The 27,252-nt window shown below is 42.5% G+C and overlaps 1 protein-coding gene across 1 annotated transcript in view; it reads left to right on the top strand.

The window, feature by feature from the left end:
• Nucleotides 1-27,252, top strand: part of faf1 (Fas (TNFRSF6) associated factor 1) — an 81,218-nt gene that overhangs the window by 16,963 nt on the left and 37,003 nt on the right. Inside the window, exons 8-12 of the mRNA XM_021604036.2 lie at nt 16,021-16,107; nt 22,644-22,739; nt 22,830-22,956; nt 23,052-23,115; nt 23,217-23,298. Coding sequence (XP_021459711.1) covers nt 16,021-16,107; nt 22,644-22,739; nt 22,830-22,956; nt 23,052-23,115; nt 23,217-23,298 — 456 coding nt within the window. The remainder of the gene's footprint in view (nt 1-16,020; nt 16,108-22,643; nt 22,740-22,829; nt 22,957-23,051; nt 23,116-23,216; nt 23,299-27,252) is intronic.

The raw sequence follows: 27,252 nt of genomic DNA, 5'->3' as shown, positions 1-27,252 counted from the left end.
TGTGGTGCATTGTTTGCTTACTGCAAGCACCTCAATAGAGTTGGTAGTTATAACTTCTCCAAGATTGCCCATCTATCAGGTCCACACAGCCAGTGACTTTCTAAATGTCCGAAAAGCTGTTTGAGGACAAATTGGCAAGCAACATTGGGGAGAAATTTTATTTTTTAATCACCAAAATAACTAGACAGTCGGAGAATCTAAAATTCAAATGTCATGGAATCGGGCCATTGATCATATGTTTGAGTCACTCATAGTATAAAAGCAACGTGTATAATTGTAGGATGTTAGAAAGAAAGAAAAAAAAACCTCTGCAGCCAATAGAATGATAGTAAAAAGCTGTGGAGCACCTTAAATTGTGTTTTGGGCCAACAGGCAAACTGCTCCATCATTCATTGAATCAGATGGCTCATTCATCACAAATTGCACTGATATTGCCAACTACTTTAATTATATTTTCATTGGCAAGATTAGCCAATTTAGCTATGATATGCCAGCAACAAATGCTAACACTACACATCCAAGTATAACTGATCAAATTCTGAAAGACAAGCGTTATTTTGAATTCCGTAAAGTGATTGTGGAAGAGGTGAAAAAATGATAGACAACAATCAACAATGACAAGCCACTGGGGTCTGACAACTTGGATGGAAAATTATTGAGCATAATGGCGGATGATATTGCAACTCCTATTTGCCATATCTTCAATCTAAGCCTACTAGAAGGTGTGCGTGTGTGCGCCCTCAGGCCTTGTCGCACCTGTTCTACTGTTCAGTCATGTGGTCAGGTGCCACAAAGAGGGACCTCAAATTACTATTGGCTCAGAACAGGGAAGCACGGCTGGCCCTTAAATGTTCAAGAAGAGCTAACATTAATAATATGCATGTAAATCTCTCATGGCTCAAAGTATAGGAGAGATTGACTTAATCACTGCTTGTTTTTGTAAGAAGTGTTGACAGCTCGGTGCATTCAGCCTATCTTTTTAAACTACTTGCACACAGCTCGGACACCCATGCATGTCCCATAAGACATGACATCATAGGTCTCTTCACTATCCCCAAGTCCAGAACAGACGATGGGAGGCGCGTAGTACTGCGTAGAGCCATGGCAACATGGAACTCTATTCCACGTCAGGTAACTGACGCAAGCAGTAGAATCTGATAATAATACACATTATGGAACAGCAGGTACTGTGAAGAGACATGTGCACAGATACACATGTAAGACACACACACTACCCACACATACACATGGATTTTGTATTGTAGGTAAGTTAATTTGTTAAGTATTCAGACCCCTTCCCTTTTCCCACATTTTATGTTAGTCTTATATTTTAAATTGATTAGATAATTGTTTCCCTCCTTAATCTACACACAATACCCCATAATGACAAAGCGAAAACAGTTTAAAAAAAACAACATTATTTACCACATTTTCTTCACACCCTTTGCTATGAGACTTGAAATTGAACTCCGGTGCATCCTGTTTCCATTGATGATCCTTGATGTTTTACAACTTGATTGGAGTCCCCATGTGGTAAAAGCAGTTGATTGGACATGCTTTGGAAAGGCCCACACCTGTCTATATAAGGTCCCATTGTTGACAGTGCATGTCAGAGCAAAAACCAAGCCATGAGGTTGACGGAATTGTCTTTAAAGCTCAGAGACCGGATTGTGTCTCAGATCTGGGGGAAGGGTACCAAAACATTTCTGCAGCATTGAAGGTACCCAAGAACACAGTGACCTCCATTATTCTTGAATGGAAGAAGTTTGGAACCACCAAGACTCTTCCTTGAGCTGGCCTCCACGGCCAAACTGAGCAATCGAAGTAGGTCAGGGAGGTGACCAAGAACCCAATGGTCACTTGACAGAGCTCCAGAGTTCCTCTGTGGGGATGGGAGAACCTTCCAGAAGGACAAGCATCTCTGCAGCACTCCACCAAACAGGCCTTTATGGTAGTGGCCAGACGGAAGCCACTCCTCAGTAAAAGGTACATGACAGCCCGCTTGGAGTTTGCCAAAAGGCACCTAAAGGACACTCAGACCATGAGAAACAAGATTCTCTAGTCTGATGAAACCAAGATTGAACTCTTTGGCCTGAATACCAAGCGTCACGTCTGGAGGAAACCTAGCACCATCCCTACAGTGAATCATGGTGGTAGTAGCATCATGCTGTGGTAATATTTTTCAGCAGCAGGGACTGGAAGACTAGTCAGGATTGAGGGAAAGATTAATGTAGTGAAGTACAGAGATCCTTGATGAAAACCTGCTCCAAAGTGCTCAGGACTTCAGACTGGGGTGAAGGTTCACCTTCCAACAGGACAATGACCCAAAGCACACAGGCAAGACAATGCAGGAGTGGCTTCGGGACATGTCCTTGAGTGGCCTGGACTTGAACCCGATCGAACATCTCTGAAGAGATCTGAAAATAGCTTTGCAGCGAGGCTCTCCATCCAACCTGACAGAGCTTGAGAGGATCTGCAGAGAAGAATGGGAGAAACTCCCAAAAATACATTGCCAAGCTTGTAGCATCATACTCAAGGCTGTAATCACTGCCAATGGAGGTTCAACAAAGTACTGAGTAAAGGGTCTGAACACTTATGTAAATGTGCTATTTCACTATTCAGTATTTCAGCAGTTCTTAACCTGTTTTTGCTTTGTTATTATGGGCTATATTATGGGCTATAAAAAAAGAACAAATAAAAAAGACGGCAGATACTAACATTGACCTTCATTGTACTGTTGCATGGGATAGCATATTTAGAGGCCAAAACTTAACTCAAGCATACAAAAATAATCATATTAGGTGTTATACACTGCTCACAAAAATAAAGAGAACACTAAAATAACACATCCTAGATCTGAATGAATGAAATATTCTTATTAAATACTTTTTTCTTTACATAGTTGAATGTGCTGACAACAAAATCACACAAATTATCAATGGAAATCAAATTTATCAACCCATGGAGGTCTGGATTTGGAGTCACACTCAAAATTAAAGTGGAAAACCACACTACAGGCTGATCCAACTTTGATGTAATGTCCTTAAAACAAGTCAAAATGAGGCTCAGTAGTGTGTGTGTGTGTGTGTGTGTGTGTGTGGCCTCCACGTGCCTGTATGACCTCCCTACAACGCTTGGGCATGCTCCTGATGAAGTGGCGGATGGTCTCCTGAGGGATCTCCTCCCAGACCTGGACTAAAGCATCCGCCAACTCCTGGACAGTCTGTGGTGCAACGTGGCGTTGGTGGATGGAGCGAGACATGATGTCCCAGATGTGCTCAATTGGATTCAGGTCTGGGGAACGGGCGGGCCAGTCCATAGCATCAATGCCTTCCTCTTGCAGGAACTGCTGACACACTCCAGCCATATGAGGTCTAGCATTGTCTTGCATTAGGAGGAACCCAGGGCCAACCGCACCAGCATATGGTCTCTCAAGGGGTCTGAGGATCTCATCTCGGTACCTAATGGCAGTCAGGCTACCTCTGGCGAGCACATGGAGGGCTGTGCGGCCCCCCAAAGAAATGCCACCCCACACCATGACTGACCCACCGCCAAACCGGTCATGCTGGAGGATGTTCTCCACGGCGTCTCCAGACTGTCACGTCTGTCACGTGCTCAGTGTGAACCTGCTTTCATCTATGAAGAACACAGGGCGCCAGTGGCAAATTCTGGGTGTTACCGATTTGTTGTGAGCCCCTTCTCTCTCCACTGTGATAACACCATATTATCCAATGCATGGTGGAAAGCATGATTCAGGCAAATCGGGCTGTCAATGTATACAGTGGGTATGTTAAGAAAATACAGAATCTGTTTCCAGATCCCAAGAGTGTGACATGTCTGGGTTAGAGTCAAAAGTGGCTTTTTTCACATGCTGGGCTGTTAACAAGTGCAGGGAGTGAGGAACATTTGACCGGAGGTCTGCTCAATCAAAAGTCATGAAGGCATATCATTCTGTCAGATCCCAGTTCAACTTTCCCTCCAGAAAGACACAATGTTCATATTAGCAGCCCAATAATACAGTTTAAAGTGAGGAAGGCCAAAACCCCCCTTGTAACTTGTACTTTCTTAAATGCTTCTTTGAAATTCTGGCTGCCTTGTTATCCCATAAGAATGGAATTATTATTGAATCCAGTTTCTTAAAATAGCTTTGGTATGAAATTGGGTAGATATTGGAAGAAGTAAAGAAACCTGGGTAGGACAACCATTTTGAGTGTTTATACGACCAACCAAGGAGAAAGGCAGAGTTCTCCAAAAATCTGTTTTTGTTTAAGCTGATCAATTTTCATTTCCCAATTCGTTTTCAATAGCTGATTTAAGTTTTGTTACTGATGCCACGGCTTTTGAACTTGTCCATCACTGTTCTAAATGGGGTAGATTGCAGAAATGGCATAATCACAGGCGGTGATATTGGCATCAATTTGCTTTTTTGCCAGTGTATCTCGTAGCCAGTGTATCTTGTAGCCAGAGAAGGAGCCAAATGTATTCATCAAGTTAAAGGGGGAATAGAAGTTTTAGGCTTGGATAAAAACAAAATAACAGTCTGCATTGAGGGAAATTTTGTTCTACGTGTCTTATTTTAGCGGGAGCTATATCGGCACATACACAAATGAGAGTAGCAAGGGGTTCCATGGCTATAGTGAAGAGAGCAGGCAAAATTGGGCACCCCTGTCGGTAGCCTTTGAACAGGTGGAATGACTGCAACATCTCCTGATTGGTTACCACGGATGCCATTGGGTGTGCATAAATAATTCTTATCCAATTAATACGTTCCTTTCCAAACCCGAAATGCTCCAGAACCGACATACTTCCGCTCAGTCTGATCAAACGCCTTCTCTGCGTCGAGCAATTACCACTGCCTCAACTTTATGATCATGATACATTCCGTTGAAACGGCATCTCAAATTGTAGTATATATGTCGACCTGGAATAAAACCTGTCTGGTCAGGGTGTATGATGTCAAACATTTTTTTCTATCGGTTTGCCAATATCTTAATCCACATTTTATTTTCTATGGGGAGCAACAACACGGGGCGATAAGAAAACAACATCTCTGTGGAATCTTTTTTCAAGATCAGTGCTATAGTAGCCTCATACAGTGTTTGTGGGAGTTTGGCATTTTCTTTGGATTGTTTAAACATTCGCAACATAAGTGGAGCTAGACTGGTGCAGTACTACTTATAGAATTCTATTACATATCCATCGGGCCCAAGTGCCTTGGTGTTTGGAAATTGTGCTATCGCTGTGTTAATCGCCTCTAAAGTTATCCCAGCATCAAGTGCAGCAGCTGCCCCCCTGTCTAGATTAGGAAGTTCACATTCGGTGAGAAAGCGTTCCATAGTTTGGATCAGTAGCATCACATTTCGATTGATATAGCTTTGAGTTAAACTGCACAAAACATTTATTAATATCCTGCGGGTCTGTTACTATTTTACCATTGTCTCTTATTTTATGAATGGTTCTAGATGCCTGTACATGCCTTACCTGTCCTGCTAATAATCAATGTGGTGTTTCACCCAGTTCAAAATAATTTTGTTGTGTTCTAGCAAGTAAAGAGCCCACCCCTTTCGACAGGATGGTACTGTATTCATATTTCAACTTTGATATTCGCAAGGACTGCAATCGAGGAATTTGTAATAAAACCTCCTGTTCCACAAACTCTTTCAATTTCTTTCAGCCTCGTATTGGCGTGTTTCTTCCTCTCTGATGTATATGAAATAATGTAACCTCTAATCACAGCATTGAGAGATTCCCAAAGGGTGGAGTAGTCAACATCCCCCGTGTCGTTAGCTCCGAGGGTGAATAAAGCTATCTGCTCTTTCAAGCACTGACAAAGTATCATCTTTCAACAAGTATGCGTCTAAGCGCCACGGTCGCAGACACATTGTCGAGTTTCAGCACCATGGACAACGGAGAGTGGTCCGTAATTACAATCGGGTGATGTGTAACCGACGCAGCTGCTGAAATTTAGTTTGGAGTCCAACAAAAAAAAGTAAATGATGGAATATGACTTATGAACTGACAAAGAATGAGCCACCCAATAGATGGGCATTAGTCTCCAAATATCGACAGTGTTACGGGTTGTCATCAATGTATTTAGACTGACACTGGCATTTGATTGATTGTTGAAGTGCCTTGATAACTGTTTAACTGTACATTAGATCCTCTTTTAGATAAAGTCACCTCCAACAATAACACTTGTATTTGAGATATTTGGTGTGGCCTTAAATATCGTTTGAAAAAATAATGGATCATCGACGTTGGGTCCATATAAATTGACCAAGGTTATTAGTATCGAATTCAGTGTACCAGACACAATAATATACTGATCATTTAGGATCTGAAATCGAGGATGGGTAAATAAAAGGAATGTTTTTCCTTATCAGGATTGCTACCCCTCTAGCTTTTGAATCAAAATTAGACTGGTATATCTGACCGATCCAGCTGACTCATAGTTTTGGCTTGAGCCGACTGTTTTATTGAGGTTCTTGAAGAAGCACTCTGTCAGAGCCCAGATCTTTTTAAGATGAGTAAAAACATTAGCTCTTTTCACGACATGACCTATGCCATCAGTTCCAACTGACTATCTTTAATCCACCAGGTCTACTCTGTGCCTGGTCACTTTGGCATTTCTTATTTTAGAGCAAATTGTTGCTGTCTTACGAAACCCAAACGAAAAACATCCCACCGTGTGGGAACTTGTCATGCCACCTGTACTAAAAGTAAACATGAAACACACGTCCTCTTACTGAGTGACTTAACCAAACGAAGCACTCCTTGACTAACACAAATATTAGGGTGCCTGAACTAACTCGGCATCTATAGGCTCTGCATATAAAAACAAATATTAGATTACACTTAACTCTCACATTGGGACTAAAACATGATAGGCTAAACAATGCTGTATAAGCAATAACATCTCATCCAACATAAGTCCCAATCTTTGATCTTCTGATCAAAAAGACATCAGTAGGAAATTCAAACACATTCCTGGCCTCCGATAAGCCACTTTGCTGGTTGACACAGCAGTTCTGTATCCTCAGCCAGGGAGCTTGCTTGACAAGAACATGTCAACCTCTCTTTGTCAAACGTACTTGTTGATCCCTCGACTGTCACCTTAAACCAGGCTGGGAAGAGGAATCCATGTCGCATGTTGGCCGCCCTGCATTTCTTGTGCAACTCATCATACTCTTTCTGTTGGTTCCTCACCCCCTTAGTAAGATCTGGGTAGAAAGACACCCTGGCTCCTTTGTAGTTAAGGGGGAACTTTTGACTAGCCAGTTTGAGAATGAGTTCCCTGGTCTAGAGAGAGTGCAGTCGTGCAATGAATGTCCTTGGTGGTGCGCCCTTGGCCGGCTTCGTTGCCTGTGATCTGTGTCCGCGGTCGATTGGGATGGGTGTTTTGAAGTGTTCACTCTCCAGCAATGCTGGTATTGGCTCTGAAACAAATTCAATGGGTTTCCCTTTCTCAGTGTCCTCCTGCATCCCAAATATTCGGATGTGCTGTGTTAAGAAGCAGTGCGGTAGGGTTGTGTTTCCGAGGACGCATGGCTTTCGACATTCGTCTCTCCCGAGCCCTTACGGGAGTTGTAGCGATGAGACAAGATAGTAATTACTAACAACAATTGGATACCATGAAATTGGAGAAAAGGGGGTAAAATGTATTTTATTTTTGAATTTTACCCCTTTTTCTCCCCAATTTTGTGGTATCCAATTGTGTTAGTAGCTACTATCTTGTCTCATCGCTACAACTCCCATACGGGCTCGGGAGAGACGAAGGTTGAAAGTCATGCGTCCTCCGATACCCAACCAAGCCGCACTGCTTAACACAGCGCGCATCCAACCCGGAAGCGGCCGGTTACGACAGAGCCTAGGCGAGAACCTAGAGTCTCTGGTGGCACAGCTGGCGCTGCAGTACAGCGCCCTTAACCTGTAGTGACGCCCAGCCCGTGAACGGGACCGTTATCATCATCTGACACTAATTAGCATAACGCAACTGACATAAATCTTCCTAGAAAATCTTCCTATTCATGAAAATCACAAGTGAAATATATTGGAACACAGCTTAGCCTTTTGTTAATCACCCTGTCATCTCAGATTTTCAAAATATGCTTTACAGCCAACGCTAGACAAGCATTTGTGTAAGTTTATCATAGCCTAGCATAGCATTATGCCTTGCTAGCAGCAGGCAAACTTGTCACGGAAATCAGAAAAGCAATCAAATTAAATCGTTTACCTTTGATGAACTTCGGATGTTTTCACTCATGAGACTCCCAGGTAGATGGCCAAAGTTCATTTTTTTCCCAAAATATTATTTTTGTAGGCGAAATAGCTCCGTTTGTTCTTCACATTTGGCTGAGAAATCGCCCGGAAATTGCGGTCACCACAATGCCGAAAAATATTCCAAATTAGCTCCATAATATCGACAAACATGGCAAACGTTGTTTAGAATCCATCCTCAAGGTGTTTTTCTAATATCTATTCGATATTATATCCGTCGGGACAATTCCTTTTTCTCTAGGACTGGTTGGAGTAATGGCTACCTCTGCACTTTACGCGAGAATCTCTCTCGGAGCCACCATGTGACCACTTACGCAATGTGCCCCCATACGGCTATTCTTCAACAGAAATGCGTAAAACTACGTCACAATGCTGTAGACACCTTGGGGAATACGTAGAAAGCGTAAGCTCGTTGATGGTACATTCACAGCCATATAGGGAGTCATTGGAACGCAGCGCTTTCAAAACCTGGGGCACTTCCGGATTGGATTTTTCTCAGGCTTCAGCCTGCAACATCAGCTCTGTTATACTCAGACAGTAACTTTACAGTTTTGGGAAACGGGAACGTTTTTTTTTCAAAAATGAAAATACTGCCCCCTAACACCAAGAGGTTAACCACTGCGCCACCCGGGAGGCCTGATAAAATATATATTTTTTAAATAAATAAAATTGAGCGGTGCTCTAACAAAACATGTCCTTTCCATAGCTTGATCTCTAGCGCCCCCATTACTTAATGTCTTGCGAAAAGTGTTATCTAAAATACTGTCTCAATGATGCTGGACCCCAGGAAGAGTAGCTTCTGCTTGCGATCCTTAATAAATACAAATAGGATGGCCACCATTGCCCCCCCCCCCCCCCCCCCCCCCCACCACTAACTTTACCGCCAATGCTGAGAAAATCCTAGGGGAAACACTGCAGTTGCTCTCTTTTCATCCATTGCAGCTTTAGCCTCTAGTGTTTCCACTTAGTTAGCTCAGAGGACTAAAAAAATGGTTATATTATAAGGACACACCTCATCCTCTTTCTCTTGTTTTAATAGCATATGCAGAGTAATCTGAAATGGCTCCATTAATTATTCACAGCAGGTAGTCTGGTCCACGTTAAGTGTAATAAGCTCCCCATGGACTGACGGTGTCGCTGAAATCCCTCTTCAATGTGAGCGATACTTTGGTATGTAACTCACTCGGAGTAGCCTCCATTTTGAAGTTTGAATCAAGTTTGTTGGGACCAAGTAAGAATGTTGAGTTGGCAATGACCTCTTACAGTCCCAAGGCACTGACTGATAAAAAACAAGATGATATTCAAGTACAAATGTTTCACCTTTGTAGTAAAGTTGTTTTCATTCTATTCTGTTCATGTCAAAGGCAGAATTTCCACTACTGGTGACTCTAGCGACGCCAAAGTGCCAGTGGTTATTGTTTCTGTCTCTCATAATTAGTCTGACTGCAGACAGACCGTTGTGTTTTGCTGGTGCATCGGTTAGATTGGTTTCCTGGGCCCCAGCGTCCCCTGCTCTTGGTGTTGCTGCCTGTATGGCGCTGGTGACCATTACTGTAATCAGCCTACTTTACGGGTTTGTAATGGTGCTAATTGAAGAGATTAATACAGCAGCAGCGGCGTGAGGGTGTCCTCTCCCCTTCCTCAGGCAGATGGTTTTGATGAGCACCCACTGTGAACCTTAAGTGTTTCTGCTGGGATTACAAACACTGGGGAGGGGTCCCTGTTGTGAAGAGTGGGGAAAAGAAAAGAGGAAGAGGGCTGGTAGCTTGGTGGGGGAGCAGGAGAGGGGACAAAGCAGAATCAAACAGTCCTCCATGTCCTCCCACATGCTTGTCTTTAGGCATTCTGTTCCCTCAAAAGAGAATATGAGGCCCAGCACCTTTACCACCGTACATTGATCTGTGGTTCACTGCGTGTTGGGCACATATTTACTGTTTGGTCATTGACAGTTTTATTTAGCATTTTATTTTTTGCACCAAAACCTGTAGAACAGAATGAAAGATGCAGGTGATGTTTCATAAACAGGTGGAAAACTGCTATTTGTATCGTCAAGGGCCAGGCCTAAAGAACATCAAAGGGTTTTGGAATACTTCATAAAATACTTCATGAAATTCTAAGAATAAGTAGTGTGGGGAAATATTTAGTTGGCTGTCTATTAATTGACTTGCCAAGTACAAGTTCTAATGGAAGCGATTGTATTGCGGTCATGGAGATCTGAATGATCAAATAAGAAGGCAACAAAGAAGCAACACCGTATTCAAAGATGCAGCCCCCTTTCGTCCATTCTGTCCCCAACACCGCCACATAGGGAGCCCAGTGCAAACCATCTTTCTCATCCTCTTTTGTCTTAGTTGAAGACCAGCCGATGGTCTCTGCTTATGCATATCAATGGGGAGAGTCCTGTCCTCTTGTTTGTCTTTGCCAAAAGCTCTGGCTTTGCCTTGTGGCTCCCAGGGAACGGCTCCCTGCTCTCCTCGCTCACCACAGTTCGTCCTCGGGGGCTCTGATTGGCATTCACAGCCAAAATGTGGGGGTACGCTAAGCTGGAGTGCAAATGTTTGCCAGGAAAGTGGCGGGTAGAATAGTGATGGCCGATGGGTCTGGAGTGTCCGTGATCAGAAGAGTTGTCCGGGGGATTTCTCCAGCCCTTGCCGTTTCTACTCTGCAGCTGGAGAGAGGAACGGAGAACAGAAAAGAAAGGGGGGAGAGAGACTGAATGAAAGGCATCTGGTGCTGGAGAGCTTGTGACTGTTTAACGGCAACCTTTTCTTCTCTTTGATTTTGCTCCAGCCAAGGATTACTAGTACTTGGCATTTAGAATGATTTGATCATTAATGTTTCTGTGTATGTTGCCCAAGCACTGTGATATTGAGTACATGCTGGTCTCAGCCTTAACAGCAGGGAAGGGCTTTCTGTGTGTTAAAAATGGTTAAGTTATATATTAATGTGTTATTACAGTGGATAATTCATTTTCTATCTATATCCTTGCGTAAAATGACACCGCCTCAAAGCATTTGTCACAAACTTTTTTTCATTGTCTGCGTCTCAAACTGCTATTACCTTTTGTAGTCACAGCCCTTTTGTTATTATTTAAACATTTACATTTTAACAGGGAAATCCCATTGAGACAAGGCATCTTTTGCATAGGGAACCATGCATGTATACAAAATTTACAAATACAATGTAATATTAACATCCAATATTTGCAAGCAATTTAACAGCAATCCCATTCCTCAACAAGGAGGTCCTCCATTAACTACTACCCCACTCCAGAGCATCAAGGTGCAGAGAGCTCTGCAGATCATTCTATCCACGGGTGCAAAAAAATAACCAAATGCAGATTTACCTAATTCCATAGAGATCAGCGGGACCTCTAGAATTTCTGTGGAATGTGGATTTGCACAAGGCGTTTGACAGGGTTGACCATAGTATCATTCACTACAAGATAAAAGCCCTTGGTCTTAACCGCAGGACCAAATGGTGGATGTTAAAGGAAAACATTCTAGTGCGAAAGGGATCAGCTGTGGAGTCCCGCAGAGGAGCATCCTTGGTCCACTTCTCTTCCTACTGTACATTTAACGATAAAATCAGCCTGCTCTCATAATTCGGTTTTTTTTATGGGTAACTACTCTACTGGTGTCCCATAAGAACAAAGCCTTGGTCAAAGAGCTCCTTAGTGCAGAGTTATCCAATATCAGTAAATGGCTTTCAGATAACAAGCTTTCTCTGCATCTTGGAAAAACAGAATCCATCTTATTTGGTTCCAGAGTAAAGCTTGCATGATCCCCTGATTTTAGTGCCAAAGTGGGCTTACTCGGTGGTTACACCAAAAAAATTCCTGGAAGCTGAAAATGCCCCAGTTCTTCCATGGCCTGCATACTCACCAGACATGTCACCTATTGAGCATGTTTGTGATGCTCTGGATTGATGTGTACGACAGCGTGTTCCAGTTCCAACCAATATCCAGCCACTTCGCATAGCCATTGAAGAGGAATGTGACAACAATCAACAGCCTGATCAACTCTATGCGGAGGAAATGTGTTGTGCAGCATGAGGCAAAAGGTTACTAGATACTGACTCGTTTTCTGATCCACGCCCTTTTTGTTTCAAGGTATCTGTGACCAACGGCTGTATATCTGTATTCCCAGTCATGATTAGGGCCTAATGAATTTATCTCAACTGACTGATTGCCTTATATGAACTGTAACTCAGTAAAATCTTTGAAATTGTCACGTTGGGGTTTTATATTTTTGTTCAGTATATTTATAGTTGGCTATCCATGTGATCTGGTTTGGTGACTCGTGTATCTGGAATTTAACAATGAACTAAGGTACTGCGGAAGTTTTTAAGAGGGCTTTATAAACAAAGAGAGCAGTGTATCAATCTACGAGACTTAAGAGAGGGCCAGCCTGCTTTCTGATATAGGATGCAATGATGTGTACTCAACCTGTCCCCTGTAATAAAGGGAAATGTGCTGTGGTAAACTGCATCTAGTGGTTTCAGTGTAGTGGCAGCTGCATTCATATAAATGGTGTCACTGAAGCCCAGCACTGGCAGGAAAGTTGACTTAATTATCTGTTTTCTCCTGTTCATGCAGAGGCATAGTCTATTTCTAAAGAAGCCCATTTTTTTTATTCAACTCAACTCATTTATCCATATGCTTTTTTAAATAACTTTTAATCAATCCATATGCCCAGATATTTATTTATAATATAATAATCTGAGAACTTGTACCGTTTCTTAACATGTACCATTCTAAATATTCTACATAAAGGGGATTGGGCTACATGTTAAGAAATGGTACAAGTTGTGTGTGATTTTAATGTAATGTATCTGGTGAAGTGAGACCCTAATCAAGCTGCTCTCAAAGTAAATACAGTTCTCTGGCAGACAGGGGGCAGCATTAGACAGCACTGTTATCAGAGTATGTGTCTAACTGGCCTTACTAGTAATGTGATGGGCTTTTTTGAAAAGTGAATTGTAATATCGCTTTCGTCAGCAGTGGTAATGGTAGGTTGCTTTGGTGAAAGCTGAGCTGGGCGATTTGGCATTTTAATGAGATTTGTAATTGGAATGCCTAGCAAAAGGCTGTAGTACATAGATTGCATAAAATCATCATGAATAGTTAATGCTGGTTCTATTTAGCCAGATATTGATAAAAAAGGAATCCTGGTCTTATGTTGATATTGATTTTAGGGCAGCTTCAGAGAGAATTGGTCAAGATGGTTGTTATAAGCAAACATAATTAGCCTAATTGCTCATTCAGTTCTTTCCAAATTAGGGATGGGCATGAGTACTTTAACGGACGTCAAATTTCCATCTTTAACCAGAAATACTGTTAACATTTTTGGTGGATGTGAGTTGTGGGTGCCGGAACAGGCAAGTGAAATGTTGTCTTGAAGACCTAGTTAATTTTCTTTGACTCTAGTGTTCCATTAGTACATGTGCATTTGTGGGTCACAAAAAAAATAAACCAAGCCAAGCATCACACCGTTCTTCTCCCTAAATTACTTTTCCCCCTCAGTGTCTCATTCACTCAATTGCCTTCCAACTGCTCCCTACACACACACACACACACACGTGTGCGGAGTGCGCGCACGAGCTCCAGTTAGGCCTACAGAAATAAATGCCTTTCAAAACACATAACTAATGGTACACAAGCTACATTCCTTGACAAATGACAGTTTTAACACATTCTAAATGGACTGGATTTATTAAGCATAGGCCAAAGAAAATGTCAAAGAACAGGCAGAATTTTGTAAATTGAACATCTGTATATCACCCTGTTTCAAATAATAATTATTTTAGAGTTTAACTGGTCCAGATGTGAAATGTGCATCACCACTTTTCTTTATTCATTTGGAAAAATATTCTGTTCTTTTTGTGATTTCATTATTATTATTTTTTTTTACTATAAAATAATTGTCTTGACTGTGAGGGCTCAGGAAATATGGGTGTCTTGTCTGCTAAATTTAACCTTATTTTGTTAAGCCATTGCACATCCATAGGCTTCTACAAGCAAGCACCACTGCTGAGGTTACTGCCTTTTTGAAGATTGCGTTGCACCATCTTATTTAACCAGTTGATATTATGGTTTCAATAAATACATTTTATGGCACTTTTTTTATGGACTGACGTGTATACACTACATGACCAAAAGTATGTGGACACCTGCTCATCTAACATCTCATTTAAATATCATGGGCATAAATATGGGGTTGGTACCCCCTTTGCTGCTATAACAGCCTCCACTCTTCTGTGAAGACTTTCCACTAGATGTTGGAACATTGCTGCGGGGATTTGCTTCCATTCAGCTACGAGCATTAGTGAGGTCGGGGTTCCAATTTTCAAAATCAGTGTGTAAGAACTTGACTGGCCTGCACAGCCAAGACTTCAACCCATCGAACACCTTTAGGATGTTCAACGAGCAGGTATCCACGTACCTTTGGTCATGTTGTGCATCTTACTTTTAGAAACTGTTCTCACAGTTCTGTCAACTTTCTTGTTGGTTTTGAGGCTCGCCTTCCTGTTCTGTCTGCTATGCACGTGTTAGAGTATGTGGATACGTTGTGGTAGGGAAAACCGTCATTAAAGCAGGAGATTGTAATGCGTCTCGTAAAATCTGATAGAATAGGTTTGGTTAAGGTGCTGTTTCCAACTTGCAGCCACCAGGACCTCCTTTATGGGCATTAGTTTGTTGTTTCTCTAAGGCTGCCTTAACCTTTGACTGGAGACGCTTAATTACAGCTGGGTGCTAGTGTTTATGCCTGCCTGTCGGTCAGCGCTAGGAGGAGAAATCCCTGTAGCCCTCTGGTCAAACACAGATATTACACTCTGTAATAACACTGGCCACCCGGCCTGACCCCACTCCACTTCATAAAGAAAGGCACTGTGCATGTGTGTGTTTGGGACTGGCGAGAGAATGAGGTTTGAATATCGTGATCCCATGTCAGCCACGCATTGTCTAAACTTTTACCAAGGCATTTTCAGGCCAGTCTGCTTCTTACCAAGTAACACAGACCTCAACACAGACACTCGTCTGCAGAATTGTAGACTTTTATTCAACATAAAAAAGCACTCCATCTGTGGGCACGAGACCGCCGTCTCGGCAAGGATACATCTCTCCCTCTGAGTGTTGGAGGATTTGGCTGTGTGTGGAGGGAGCTTTCCACCACAATGGCCAGTTTGCTCAGCATCAGTATCTACCCCTGCAGGGTAGTGCATTCTGCAGGGGTAATGCGCTAGAATCCAGCACTCAGGCGACACTAGCTTTGATCACCCTCGCCTTGCGCACATCAGGCTGGCATTGTGCTTTAAACCATCAGGGCAGGGATGGTGGGAGCTTGGTGCTCGTGGGACGCTGCTAATGGTTAAAAAGCACGGAATATTAAGTGCAGATACACCGGTCAAGAATGGGAGAAGAGAAATACTGTTCATTTGAGTGTTTCTGTGCATTAAGCAAGGCATATGTGGAATGCAGATGACACAGCTTTTTCTCTCTGTCCAATGCCCTGTGCCCTCCCTCCATCTTTGTTGTTCCTTTCCACACCTCCACGGGAGATGATCAAAGCTATGCCGACACACCAATGATGTTGTCTCTCATGATGTGTTTACTGTTATAGTTCGGTATAGGCTACTTACTGATATTTGCAGTTATTTTCTTCAGGATTTCCATTAAAAGTATTCATGTTTTAATCTGAAATGATAGATTTAATAATTATTTGCCATTGTCTTTCTTTCCAGGTGAAAAGGAATGTTTCAGACCTGACAAACATCCCAGTGCGACACCAACAATGGGAGGGCTGGCCTGCTGCGGCATCTGACGATTCGGTAAGGATCAAAAACACATGTCTCTCAGGCTTGGACTTGGGAACACCACTCCATTTCCATGTTGTCTTTGGACCTTATAGCTGCTGTTCACCAGCAGTCTTACATAAATTAGGAAAATATGTTACCCATGTTTTCATTTACTGAATATATTTTGATTTAAGAAGGTTAAAGACCCGGGTTAAAGTTTATTCCATGAAGGCTTGATAAAAGCCTATTTTACATGTAGTGAATCTCGGTTTGAGAGAAACTGTTAAATGTTTTCAGTGCTGAAACCATCTGTCCAGTCTAAAAGTAAGAGGTAGAAACTAATTAAAATGTCAGGACAGTCTGCAGGGGTTTCCAGGGTTCTTCTATCTGTGGACATTAAAGCTCACGTCATTGAGTGTCACTGACCTCTCCCGCCTGGGGTCACCGTTCAGCCATTCAGCTAAATTTAGTCAAAGTGATCAGACGGGGTCATCACACGGAGCCCTGAGGAACTCCGACCAACCCCCCCCCCCTTCTTTGACAGCTTGTATGTTCCCATGCTAATTTTATGGATGATTGTGCAACTGGGTTGTTCCATACACATTCTTTTGGCTCTTCAACTTTTATATTTGCTGTTGTTTTAAAGTATTACCTCATATTCCATTATTTTATGGCATCCTCTTTACTACCCTGAACTGGGTTTTCTTGCTCTGATCATGATTAAAATCTACAATGACATTTCTATTTTAGATGTAGTACAGGGTGTGGTCACCTGGTGAGAACCTGTTCTCTAAATGTTGTGTGGTTCTTATGGCAACCCTCTCTTTTCCCATCTACCATCTACATTCAAATATTCACTTTGGCAAATTGAATTAACAATCCCTGCATCTTTTGTTGTTTTGTTTAAGTGGAGCTTTTATGTCTCGTTTGGTTTCTCTCTTGTCAAAGCAAATACGTACATTGCAACCGTTTATTTTCCTGAAAGCTGAGACAAAAGGTTATATTTCTTTTTTGTTCTAAATTGTTTGCTCTTTGTGTGCCTTAATGTAAAGCGCAGTGGCCAAAGGCAGCCTCTCAAACCACAAACCATATACAGCACTGATATGGATCTATTTAATTGTTATCCATCTCTTTCCTTAGACAGCCAATCTAGCCAAGATATCAAGTCCAACCTGAAACCACAGTAAAGTGTACATTATCACTTCTCACCCACGGCCCTTTGGAACCCACAATATTCCGGAATATGAGGTGGGCTGCTTGTCAATGAGTCTTGGCTCGACCAAAGCTCTTAGGTGGCTTGGGGATGAATAGAAAGTGGCTTTAGGTCATAGCAATGTGCCTGGCCATAGCCTGGCTAAGGCGGCTCACTGCTCCCATGTTTCTTGGGAGGAGATATTAAAAGCATTGACTGCAATATTAGGCCTCTCCAGCCCAAACCCTTATTGAAATGTCTCTGAGCACTACAGAGAAAGCCCTTGCATGCCAGCCTGACTCTTCCATTGCATATCTCATTAACCTCGCCTCATCTCTGGGGATTTGTACCAATAAACATGGCAGCTAGGGTTTGAAATTACATTTTCAAGGAGTCAGAATCGGTGACTACTTTCTCATTATTTTTCAGCCTTTTTGTCATTCAATGCACTCACTTAATATTTAGTGGGGGGAAAGTCAGAATTCTTTTTTACAGTGTAATCATTTGTTGTTCAATTTAGGGATCAATATTGTTCAAACTTAGAGGTTTTATTGTCACCAGGCTGTTTTTATAATTAAATACCCAATTTAAGCCACGTCAGAAATTATTTGTCTACGTTCTATGTTTTTTTCAGACAGATAAACAACACAAACATGCATACTGTTAGATAACAGGCCTTTATATTTGTGGTGCACAGTTTTGTACACTGCTGGAGCATCTCTGGAGTTAAAGATCAGTTCACAAGCTCAGCTGGGCACCACTTCTGCCAGCCACTCCAACACCCACTGCCTTTTGATAACCAATTACCCAGACGCATTTTTATTTAAAGCCTTGCAGAGGTTGAAAATACAGTTTTCACATCCAAGGCTTAGATTTGTCTAATTAAACATGAGCTAATTGATTAACTTATTTACCTACTGCTTATTTTATAACTGTGCTTTACACTCAGAAATCGTCATCTTCAAAGATTGTTAGGTTGTTTAGTTTTTTTGTACAAGAAGCCAAATGTGGTAGGAGCTTACCTGTGGAGAAACAAGTGATTGATTGGTTTTGGTACTTCACCTCCCTGATTCCGTGCCTTTGGGTATTGATCTACAAAGTGTTAGCCTACATCAAATTTAAATCGGAGCAGGAAGAAGCACCTCTTGTTTTGGTTGGCAATATGATTCAGTGAGGTAATTTGATACTAAAAATGAAAAGGATGTGAAATATAAAAGGTGATGAAGGGAACTGCAAGCAACCTGGCCACAGAAACAAGAGGGTAATGCTCATTTGGCAGTGTTAGCCTATATCCATGGTGCCTTAGATTATGATGAAGCTGATGCTTTAAAGTCCCCATGCAGTCTTAAAATGATTGTTTTTAAATCACTGTCATGTGTATTGAAAATAATAACTTTTTGTAATGTATTTCCCTGTGCCTCCTTTTGCCATTTGAAATGTTAAATAAAGGTTCAACTGGGCAAGTCAGTTAACAATTTCTTATTTACAATGACGGCCTACCCCGTCCAAACCGGGCGACTCTGGGCCAATTGTGTGACGCCTCCGCCCTATGAGACTCCCACTCACGGCTGGTTGTGATACAGCCTAGAATCGAACCAGGGTCTGTTGTGACACTTTTAGCACTGAGATGCAGTGCCTTAGACCGTTGTGCCACTCGGAAGCCCCTCCAGTGTCGTCATGTGTTTACATTAACAACCCTGAATGGCGGATAGGATTGTCTAGAATCTAGAGCAGGGCTCTCCAACCCTGTTCCTGGAGAGCTACTGTCCTGTAGGTTTTCACTCCAACCCTAATCTTCCACACCTGATATTGGAGACCCCTGCTCTAGAGCTTACCCCTTGAAAGTTGGAGGGTACATATGGAAATAAAAGATGACTGACCATTGGTCTAAATCAGATTTTGATGATCTGGGCCAAAAACATCTCAGCTGAACAGACTGAAATTCCTGTATTAAAAAAACATAATAATAATAATAATTCAAATGACTCTTACACAAAAAGGGCATTATCATAATTTCACAATTTGAGTTTTTTTCTGACCTCTCTGTGGAAATATCATTAGAGGGGCAGTGCAGTCAAAAGTTTTTGGGGTTAGCTGAGTTGAAAAAACAAAAGGCACATTGTGGAGAAACAGTTGTTGCTTGAGGTAATGGGCCATTGTCTGACTCCCTTGGTGTGAAAGATGATTGATCTGTTGTGAGACTTCCTTATTACCACCACTTTCGTCTACTCCTTTGAGGAAACAAGCCGAGCCAAGCGGCAAGTATTCTGGCCATTCTGATTGACAGAGCGGTCCTGCACCTGTGGGAGTGATTGACAGACAGTGAGACATCCTTATTAGACTCTGCTTTTTTCTCTTAAGCCATAATTGCTGACATTTATCCAGTGTTTCACGGTGTTTGCTAATGTATTAATGCAGTCACTCTGAGGGCTCTGAGCCCGGCTCCTCTCCTCCTGGTTTTTAATGGATTCTCTGGTTGACAGCCTCATGCAGGCTTATTGGGGCCTGCTGGTTGCCGTAGCGACAGGGCTCAGTGATAAGCCAAGAAAGAGCCCCCTGTGTGATTGCTGTCTTCAGGTAACATTCAGTGGGGCCAGACTCAGTGAGGAGGACATGCGCTGCATGGAAGAGAGACTGTGTAGGCTCAGCCTCTATCCATCTCCCTCTGACCAAATGCATTTGCTACTTTGAGGGCTTTAATGCATAAGTCCCCTCCCCATCTCCAGAATGTTCCTCATTTGTTTGGTCACTTCTTGGATCCCCTGCTCTGTGAGCATAGTAGTGAAATGCCCCGCTGTTGATTTCAGCAGCATTTTCCTTCAACACTATGACTTTCTGTGGAGAAGCTGGTGTGTGAACCTCAAACACTTGGTGCAGGACCCCTGATCTTAATCAGGAATGACATACTGTAAACAGGCAAGGAAGAACCTATAAGAGACCAACAGGTGTTTAGGGTGGGGCTTCTTTTCTTCTGTCTTTATTTTCTCAGGCTCTGTTGTCCCCCTTTATCAAAGAGTTGTTGAACAAGGTGGTATTGGGGCTCTGGGTACTGTCAGTGCAGCTGTCAGTGATAATTATCTCACACTCACAGCCAGAGACCTAATCCAAACACTGCCCAGACAAAAAAGAAACAGAAAGAGAATGAGGGAGAGCGGGAAAGAGAGGCGGCAAAGGGGGGCAGAGAGAGAATTCTTTCCTGGCATCGCTCCCCAATGCTTAGAAGCTTCAGTGCAAGTGTTAATTAAAAGAATCCAAAAAAGAGGAGCTTGTTCTTTGTGTTGAGATGGAGGAGAAGGTCAGTGGGGGGGGTTAACCTCTCCCCTGTGCCCCACAGCGTTCCGCCACAGAGCTGGGAAGCTGCACTTATCCCGCAGCATCAGTGGAAGGCACGGGGTCAAAGCTTGGCTTGGATGACCGTTCAACTTTATTTTTCTGATTTTCAGCACATGTCGTCCCTCCCCTCAATGTCCCCCATTGACAAGAGAAGTGATAAACTTTATTTATACACATATTAGGGCCTTGGAGGAAACCTTTTATTGTCGAGGGGGTCCACTTAGCCGCCATTAAGATTCTCACGTTGGATTGCCACTTGATTGGAGAGGCAAGAGAAAAGAGCAAGACATTCCTTCACATCTCAAAGCCCTCGTCTCTGTCCTGCTCAAGGGGTCAGCCTCTCAAACCACTGTGTCGATAATTTTTTAACAGCACTTGGATTTCTATGGAGCACTGTTTAGAAATGTTCTTTCAAACCAACAGTGTGGCAACCAGAGTCAATTTACAGTCAAGGATATTTCCATCCACTTCCATTTGATTTAATAAGATCAACTTGGCTAATGAGAAAATAGGAATTGTACCGTTATACAATAATACTTAACCTGCTAAAGAATTAGTGTGGGAGTATTTTTGTTACATGAACCATGTCTGGCAATTCTGCTAAGTGTTCTTCCTAGGTGTTCCAGTGTTATTCAGTGTAAGTGTTAATGCTTTTAATTAACACTTGCACTCAGCTGTCCCAGCCATGGCAGCCTAGTCCTGCCTCTTTATTAATACGTTTTATTTTAAAGTACATTTGCTTTAAGTTAGTTGTGAAAGACAAACACAATCTGTCTTGTGTGTGGGCAGCGGAACTAACGAGGCCAAATGGGAAGACCATGACAAGAAGATGGTCACATGACTTTACGGACTCGGCTTTCCTGCATCTTCCAAAGGCACTGTGCTGCACAGCAGGGAAATAGCTATGGGCCACAGCAGGATATTGCTCATGCTTTATTTGTCCAGGGAATACTGTTTTTCTGCTGTTTTTCCTGTTGAGCAAGTGGGAATTTGACTTATTTCTTGCGCCAATAGTAATTTAACAGTGGATTCAAATGAGAATGATGGCTCTCTCTATATTTGTATATGTTCTGTTTTTATCATCCAGCAAATCAGGACTAGTGGTTACTCTTCTCTGGCTGAATTACTTTAAAAGAGACGTGGAAAACTCCGGCAGTCACTCTGCTTTTGAAACTCAATTGCCGTTACATGTAATCGGGTCCTGATTCAACAATTACCAACTGGTTTTGTTGGCTAGAGGACCTGACAATAGCAAAGATTGCCACCCCCTGCTGTTGACGGCCAGGGACTTTCCCTTTTGTCTGTCCGTGTCAATCACGGCATTAGGGTTAAACCTCCAGTTAATGCCACTATAGCACTTGTTTGCAATAAACATAAGGTTGTTTTCTCAAACGATGAACCAGTAGGTAAATACATGTTTACTTTATTTGAATTGTAGTGAATGAGTTGGCTTGCTAACGTTGATTATGAACAGACTAAAATACTGTATTAAGTAGAGATTATTTCTGCTAGGTTTTGACAATGCTTTTATTAATTTGCCGCTTGTCTTCAGTGGGCCATGTAGGATGTTGTGGTCAGGTTCAGATCATCTGCCCCATACTTGAAATGAAAGCCTTTTAAGACATTGCATTATCGATTTAACACTGATAATCCCTTACTCTCTCAGGGAGAGCAGGTTAGTGAGTAGCATAGTTAGAAAGATGGGTGCTGGGGCCCCATCACTTTCCATGGCACCTGCCTCTATCTTTACCCTATCCCATTGGGTTCAGCCGTATAGACCGTCTTTAATGAGTCCCTCCAGTGCTGCGGTTGGTGACATTTCCCGTCTTTAATTAGATTGTCCATAAACCATGCCTGTACATTTTATTCTGGGCTTCCTCATAATAGTCTGGATAAATGTTTTGTTCTAATCCTAACAGAAAGTCAGAATGGTTTATCTGTGAATGTGGAACTTGGATCTCTTTCTGCCTTTATGCCTCCTTATAGAATGTTAATGCATTGTTCAGATTTTATTGTAAAAAAAAATATATGTTTCTGTCCTTAGATGACACTAGCTGCCTCTGGAATCAGCTACCCCTGCCATCACCTCAGTGTGTGTCGAAGGTCCTCACCAGCCAACAACCAGGAGCCCACAGAAGAGGTAGAGCAACACACAGTACATTTGGCTTTGTTTTACATTTTTCATTGTGTTTGATAGGTCAACAATACTGAAGTGAATATGTTTGAACAGTGCGCAGATGTCCACATGGTAAGCGACAGCGAGGGGGATGACTTTGAGGATGCGTCTGAATTTGGAGTGGACGAATCAGAGATGTTCGGTATGGGGTCTTCTACAGGCTGTCGGAAAGCCGCCTTGAGTACGTACCTCACTTAGCATGATGCTACCACTCGATTCAAAAAGGTTGATTTGGTATTTAATTGTTATCAAGCTAATGTGTTTTTTTCTCTGCAGTGCCAGAGAATAGTGAGAATGAAAGTGATGCCTTACTGCACTTTACTGCTGAATTTTCAACAAGGTACGTATTTACTATTGTTTTAAGGGGCCTGTGCTTCTTAAACGATGTGGAAGATCCATGCATTCTTTTTTATGGGTCAATCTCCTATGTGTGTGTTGCAGGTACGGAGAATGTCATCCAGTGTTCTTCATTGGTACTTTGGAGGCAGCATCTCAAGAGGCCTTCTATGGCAAAGCCAGAGATGTAAGTAACAGTAGAGGAGCTGGTCTCAGTAGTATAATTTACAGGTTAACAGGACATGATACTAGGTGCCTTCAGAAAGTGTTCATACCCCTTGACTTAATCCACATTTTGTTGTTACAGCCTGAATTCAAAATGTATTAACCGCTTACAGCTACCCCCCTACTTTTTTCAATTTCCGCCTGAAGACATACCCAAATCTAACTGCCTGTAGCTCAGGCACAGAACCAAGGATATGCATATTCTTGGTTTCATTTGAAAGAAAACACTCTGAAGTTTGTGTAAATGTGAATTGAATGTAGGATAATATAACACAATAGATCTGGTTTAGATAATACAATGAAAAAAACATACGTTTTTTCATTTTTATTGTTGTATCATATTTAAAATGAACAAGACAAAACAAACATTCAGATAGGATGATGGGGATAATTTCAGTGAAAAACATAAGAGGGCAACAGTACTTGTGCAAAGTTTCAGAATGATAACATCCAAAATGAGTGTCTTTGGAAGACCCTCAGTCCTCTACACAATATTGTGCTGCTGATACCAGGTGCCAAAGTAGTCTCTTTCTGCTGTAAAGCAGAGGGTCACCAAGCATGTGGTGCAGGTGATGGGGGACTTCATTTAGCAAAGAACACAGCGACGCCTCCATGCTGTGCCCTTTTGGCCCTGAGGCAGATCCATGCCTGCAGAAATAAATGTGGGCAGATGAACACCACTTGTGGCAGGAGCTGGATGAACCAGATTCAGTGGGGGGATGGACACCTTGGCACTGGGGGCACCCATTCGGAGTCAGTGTCACTGTGAAAGAAAATGTTCATTTAGAATAGTTTCACATATGAGCCCTGTATCAACAGGTATAATAAACAGATATACAGTGGGGCAAAAATGTATTTAGTCAGTCACCAATTGTGCAAGTTCTCCCACTTAAAAAGATGAGAGAGGCCTGTAATTTTCATCATAGGTACACTTCAACTATGACAGACAAAATGAGAAAATAAAATCCAGAAAATCACATTGTAGGATTTTTAAATGAATTTATTTGCAAATTATGGTGGAAAATAAGTATTTGGTCACCTACAAACAAGCAAGATTTCTGGGTCTCACAGACTTGTAACTTCTTCTTTAAGAGGCTCCTCTGTCCTCCACTCGTTACCTGTATTAATGGCACCTGTTTGAACTTGTTATCAGTATAAAATACACCTGTCCACAAACTCAAACAGTCACACTCCAAACTCCACTATGGCCAAGACCAAAGAGCTGTCAAAGGACACCAGAAACAAAATTGTAGACCTGCACCAGGCTGGGAAGACTGAATCTGCAATAGGTAAGCAGCTTAGTTTGAAGAAATCAACTGTGGGAGCAATTATTAGGAAATGGAAGACATACAAGACCACTGATAATCTCCCTCGATCTGGGGCTCCACGCAAGATCTCACCCCGTGGGGTCAAAATGATCACAAGAACGTTGAGCAAAAATCCCAGAACGGGGGGACCTAGTGAATGACCTGCAGAGAGCTGGGACCAAAGTAACAAAGCCTACCATCAGTAACACACTATGCCGCCAGGTACTCAAATCCTGCAGTGCCAGACGTGTCCCCCTGCTTAAGCCAGTACATGTCCAGGCCCGTCTGAAGTTTGCTAGAGCGCATTTGGATGATCCAGAAGAAGATTGGGAGAATGTCATATGGTCAGATGAAACCAAAATATAACTTTTTGATAAACTCAACTCGTCGTGTTTGGAGGACAAAGAATGCGGAGTTGCATCCAAAGAACACCATACCTACTGTGAAGCATGGGGGTGGAAACATCATGCTTTGGGGCTGTTTTTCTGCAAAGGGACCAGGACGACTGATCCGTGTAAAGGAAAGAATGAATGGGGCCATGTATCGTGAGATTTTGAGTGAAAACCTCCTATCAGCAGGGGCATTGAAGATGAAATGTGGCTGGATCTTTCAGCATGACAATGATCCCAAACACACTGCCCGGGCAACGGAGTGGCTTCGTAAGAAGCATTTCAAGGTCCTGGAGTGGCCTAGCCAGTCTCCAGATCTCAACCCCATAGAAAATCTTTGGAGGGAGTTGAAAGTCCGTGTTGCCCAACCACAGCCCCAAAACATCACTGCTCTATAGGAGATCTGCATTGAGGAATGGGCCAAAATACCAGCAACAGTGTGTGAAAACCTTGTGAAGACTTACAGAAAACATTTGACCTCTGTCATTGCCAACAAAGGGTATATAACGAAGTATTGAGAAACTTTGTTTTTGACCAAATACTTATTTTCCACCATAATTTGCAAATAAATTCATTAAAAATCCTACAATGTGATTTTCTGGATTTTTTTCTTATTTTGTCTGTCATAGTTGAAGTGTACCTATGATGAAAATTACAGGCCTCATCTTTTTTAAGTGGGAGAACTTGCACAATTGGTGGCTGACTAAATACTTTTTTGCCCCACTGTATAGAGTACAGGGAACATAAGGTTGAATATATTATTATAGACCTGCTAGATCTACTGTCTGTTTTATATTATGACATTTCAGCTAGATCTGCCATTGTTGTGGGCCTGACCTCCCCTCAACAGCCTCAAATAGGCTATTTCACATGGGGGTGGGGTGGGGTGGAGCGGCAGACGCGCATCTCAGCCATGCTCCCACTAATCCACACAAACCTAGGCTATGGGTCATACACATACATACAAACACCCCCACCCACAATGTATAGCCAACGTGTACTTTACACATTTCATTAAATTTTTATATATTGCTACTGAAATTGTAAATAATCACAAATATTGTGTATTATTAATTTCAAACAACGGCATTAGCATGAGAAGAACTTACCAGTCAAACGATGTCCTCTCCGTTCAAAAAATATTCCTCCATTTGGGAATCAAAGCTATGCTACCTAAATGAATCATCCTCCAACAATCTCTGTCTCACTTTCCCAATCAATTTCTTCTAAAATTGTGTGTACATCTGTATATCTAGACTTAGGTTTAGCTTTTGTGTTGTTTAAGTGTTCCCTTTTATTTTTTTTCGATTTTTTTTGAGCAGTGTATATCAATCAGCATGGCGACTAGTCGCCATACTGATTGATATACACTGCTCAAAAAAATAAAGGGAACACTTAAACAACACAATGTAACTCCAAGTCAATCATACTTCTGTGAAATCAAACTGTCCACTTAGGAAGCAACACTGACAATACATTTCACATGCTGTTGTGCAAATGGAATAGACAACAGGTGGAAAGTATAGGCAATTAGCAAGACACCCCCAATAAAGGAGTGGTTCTGCAGGTGGTGACCACAGACCACTTCTCAGTTCCTATGCTTCCTGGCTGATGTTTTGGTCACTTTTGAATGCTGGCGGTGTTTTCACTCTAGTGGTAGCATGAGACGGAGTCTACAACCCACACAAGTAGCTCAGGTAGTGCAGCTCATCCAGGATGGCACATCAATGTGAGCTGTGGCAAGAAGGTTTGCTGTGTCCGTCAGCGTAGTGTCCAGAGCATGGAGGCGCTACCAGGAGACAGGCCAGTACATCAGAAGAGGTGGAGGAGGCCGTAGGAGGGCAACAACCCAGCAGCAGGACCGCTACCTCCGCCTTTGTGCAAGGAGGAGCAGGAGGAGCACTGCCAGAGACCTCCAGCAGGCCACAAATGTGCATGTGTCTGCTCAAACGGTCAGAAACAGACACCATGAGGATGGTACGAGGGCCCGACATCCACAGGTGGGGGTTGTGCTTACAGCCCAGCACCGTGCTGGACGTTTGGCATTTGCCAGAGAACACCAAGATTGGCAAATTCGCCACTGGCGCTCTGTGCTCTTCACAGATGAAAGCAGGTTCACACTGAGCACATGTGACAGTCTGGAGACGCCGTGGAGAACGTTCTGCTGCCTGCAACATCCTCCAGCATGACCGGTTTGGCGGTGGGTCAGTCATGGTGTGG

This window comes from Oncorhynchus mykiss, chromosome 5 (genome assembly GCF_013265735.2).
Source record: "Oncorhynchus mykiss isolate Arlee chromosome 5, USDA_OmykA_1.1, whole genome shotgun sequence".
In the NCBI taxonomy this organism is placed as follows: Eukaryota; Metazoa; Chordata; class Actinopteri; order Salmoniformes; family Salmonidae; genus Oncorhynchus; species Oncorhynchus mykiss.
Note: the sequence above shows the minus strand (reverse complement) of the source record. Positions and strands in the feature narration are given on the sequence as shown.